General features: G+C 38.5%; 1 protein-coding gene across 1 annotated transcript in view; it reads right to left on the reverse strand.

The window, feature by feature from the left end:
- Positions 1-315: 315 nt before the first annotated feature.
- LOC107577253 (protein LTV1 homolog) overlaps positions 316-2,018 on the reverse strand; it is a 7,159-nt gene continuing 5,456 nt past the window's right edge. Inside the window, exons 5-6 of the mRNA XM_016263348.1 lie at positions 1,343-1,562; positions 316-987 (exon numbers count right to left, since the gene is read on the reverse strand). Of these exons, the coding sequence (XP_016118834.1) occupies positions 874-987; positions 1,343-1,562 (334 nt within the window). The 3' untranslated portion in view covers positions 316-873. The remainder of the gene's footprint in view (positions 988-1,342; positions 1,563-2,018) is intronic.

Here is a 2,018-nt window from a genome sequence, read left to right on the forward strand (position 1 = left end):
AATTTATTTTTTATCAAATAAATGTAGCCTTGGTGAGCAGAAGAGACAAAAAAAACGTCACTGATCCGAAATCTTTGAACAGTAGTGTGTTGAAGTTGCTACTAAACAACTTTTAGCTTTTAAAGACACTGTTGTTTTTGTATGATGACAAAGCTTTTGTAAACCAGTTTTCAATTACAATTTCCAACAAAGATGTGAATGTTTTTGTCAACTCAGAGCCTCATAATCGCTGTAATTCTGACACGATGTGAACACCGAGCACGTGGTCATGTTGCAGAGCTCAACCTGCTCACTTTTGAACTTTTCAACCTGAACTTTTGAGGTCAAGGTTGTTTATTGTTCAAATCCTGTGAATGGCATTTATGCACTTTGCATAACAATGATGGGAGAGGACAAGAGATAGTTTGCATTGTTCAATATTGTGCCACTGGTAAAAAAAAAAAAAAAAAAAATTTTTTTTTTTTTTTCCATATTGTGTTTTTATTAAAAGCTGAATGGGATTCTATGGAAAAAATAATACTTGTGTGTTGTTGTTTTTTTAATATAACTGGTTGAAAACCTTTGAATATGATGAATGTTTAATTACCTTTTTGTACAAAAAATGCTGCGGAGTCATTAAGAAATGAACTCCCGTTCACCTTCAAACAGTCAAACTTAGAACAGTTTCTATAGATTCCATTTGTTATGATGTTTCCATTACAACTCACTGTACGAGTCAAACAAACATGGACGTTCTGGTAAGGAAAATAATGTCATCACGCACTGCAACAGTGTAACCTGCGAAGTGATGTGTCTTCAGTGAGGTCCTGTAGTCTCCGCTGGTGTTAGAAACATTGCAGTGATGTCGACAGTCTCTGGAGCGTCTCTGCAGTCCTACGAGAGCTTCAGGCCCTGAACGTTTGCTCTTAAATTAACCATCTGCTTCTCCTGCATCTGTTTCTCCTGTTTGAATGCCAGTTTGTTTGCTTTCTTCTCCGACCTCCTCTCCTAAAACAACAATGAACAAATAAAGGGGTTTGCCGTGGTGCTTTTTAGGCAGATATACTGCCAAGTGGTTAATACCGAGCACACTTCCCCTTCTAATGCGGGATTTTCCCACTCATTTCATTATAAAATAAGCAAAAAATCCCAAGTCTGACAACTTGAAGTGCCAGCACACTTTTTCTCAACAAGCTAATAATGTCTTGACAGGTCATAACACAGAGATAACAGGTTGTGATCACTGGTAAACACAACATTAACTGTGTTAGATTAATATTTAATATTATTTTCCGCATGACACATCAGATTAGACTAACAAAACGCTGCCAGGTGGATCTGGAGGTGTACGCACTGTACGCACCTTCCTCTCCGTCTTGATGGCCTGTTTCCTGGCTCTCTTCTCCTCTGCGCTTTCTTCCCGTGAGCGGGGCTGCTTGGAGGCTCGGGGCAGGTCCGAGTCGTTGATCCTCTCCATCCTCTCCACCTGTTTGGCCGTCAGGCCTCGTTTCGGCAGGACGTCCAGAGGAATCCCTGTCTTATCAGACACTCGGATCTGCAAACACGTATATACATTTATGCATCTGGCAGATGCATCAAACCAAAGATACTTGCATTGCATTCAAGATACACATGATAACAGTTCATGCTGTATTCGAACCCATGACCTTGGTGTTGCAAGCACCATGCTGTACTGTTTGCATTAAGTGCCACGCCTCTTGGTGTTTGTGTGTTTTTAAGCTCTAATAATGCTTATGTAACCCCATCCATCCCTATGAACAAACATCTCTAATAACCTCTGAAATGTGTTTTGATCACGGCATCGCATGCAAACTATTATAAAGAGCAAGTAAACAAAATACATCTGTGTGCTTTATTAGTCACATTTACTATGAATTAGCTAAATGAATCAATGTTTTAAAAACCTATTAACATGTCACTCATAAGGTAGGTATTACTTGTTAAGAGATTAACATAAAAATCAACATCAATTCACAACAAACTCACCATTTGTTTACTAATATATATATATATATATA

The sequence above is a fragment of the Sinocyclocheilus grahami genome, unplaced genomic scaffold (assembly GCF_001515645.1).
Source record: "Sinocyclocheilus grahami isolate Dianchi unplaced genomic scaffold, SAMN03320097.WGS_v1.1 scaffold5543.1, whole genome shotgun sequence".
Lineage (NCBI taxonomy): Eukaryota > Metazoa > Chordata > Actinopteri > Cypriniformes > Cyprinidae > Sinocyclocheilus > Sinocyclocheilus grahami.